This window comes from Stegastes partitus, unplaced genomic scaffold (assembly GCF_000690725.1).
Source record: "Stegastes partitus isolate 25-593 unplaced genomic scaffold, Stegastes_partitus-1.0.2 Scaffold913, whole genome shotgun sequence".
NCBI classification, from domain to species: Eukaryota; Metazoa; Chordata; class Actinopteri; family Pomacentridae; genus Stegastes; species Stegastes partitus.
Window position 1 is genome coordinate 175,408 of NW_007578644.1, and position 1,355 is coordinate 176,762.

The window sequence follows — 1,355 nt, forward strand, 5'->3', positions numbered from 1 at the left end:
TTAATGCTAATTAAAAAAAGTTTATTTTATTCCAGTAACCATTTGTTTTAGCTCATGAGGGATTCACATGACCCACAAAGTGTCGGGAGGACACCTGCGACCGCTTCGTACTTCACTGTAAACTCATGGGATCGAACCTACACAACAGTAAATATGAACGCGAGTGATGTCTTCATGTAAAGTCTCTCGGCTAAATCCCAAAAATTAAACTTTCAACAAATAGCCACGTATGTAAAACCATCTGTTCACTGGTTCATGACATGTAGGAGAATAGGAAATTATAAAAGACAATGAAAAAAAACAAGCAACGCATCGTTTAAAACTACCAGTAAGAAATCATTTACAAAAATCGAGTCTGGTTCTTCGGTTGTGTCTTTGTTACAGAGTTTAACATTAAGTATGTAGTATAGGTACATTTACAGCATATTAAAACGGCGTATGTCGGACCTGTGATTGTAACACTGACATATTTCATAATCCAAACCATTCATTTTTCTAGTCTAAGCAGAATTATCTCAGCGGAATCTTCACTGAAAAACAGTTTATATTGGTCGAACTGACACAGAACTAACAACATGACATATCGTAGGTTTCATCTGTAAAGCCAAAGGAAAAGAAAAGAAAAAAGAAAAAAGAAAAGAAACAGCAGTTTTGGTCCAGTCACAACAAATCTGAACAAAAGCATCAACCTCTCCTCGTACTGAGTCTGTCGTCGCTCGACACTAAAACTTGTTGCTTTTCGTCATCGTAGCTGGATTATTGCACTTCTTGTGGTGGAAGTGAAACAGAAGCAGGTTGAGAGTTTCTGCTCTAACGTTACAGGAGACAGCTACAGTTCTACTGGAGTCGGTTTGAGATGAGGTCAACAACAACACAGTATTTCAGCAATATGTCTGTCATCAACAAACTGAATGAATATTGCTTATAAGTTGTTTGATATGTTGTTCAGTCTTCAGAAAAAACACGTGTTTGATCGTTTCGTTATACTACACCCCTCCACAGTCAGCTCGGCCGCCGTCCGGGCCTCCGGCCGCGGTTCAGTCCAGGCTACGACACCCGCTTCCTGGAGCTGGTCCGGCCCAGGCTGGCGGTGCTGGAGCGGCGGGCGAGGATGGGCGTGGCGGCGGAGGCGGTGGGCGACGTCTCGCTGGGGCAGCCGTGCTGGAGCAGAATATCCATGCAGCCTTTGCTCCCCGTCTTCCTGGCCATCATCATGGCCGTCTGGCCTTGGCTATCCTTCGCTCTCACATCGATGCCGTACTGCAGAGGAACAGACGGGAGTCAGAGCGAGACATTTAAGCCTATTTATGGATCACGTATTGATCCCAGGGCAGGAGAGGGAGCAGCTGTTTGCT

At 44.4% G+C, this 1,355-nt stretch overlaps 1 protein-coding gene across 1 annotated transcript in view; it reads right to left on the minus strand.

The window, feature by feature from the left end:
- Positions 1-1,355, minus strand: part of LOC103366159 (arf-GAP with GTPase, ANK repeat and PH domain-containing protein 1-like) — a 34,967-nt gene continuing 33,612 nt past the window's right edge. Inside the window, exon 19 of the mRNA XM_008293807.1 lies at positions 1-1,260. Within this exon, the coding sequence (XP_008292029.1) occupies positions 1,048-1,260 (213 nt within the window). The 3' untranslated portion in view covers positions 1-1,047. The remainder of the gene's footprint in view (positions 1,261-1,355) is intronic.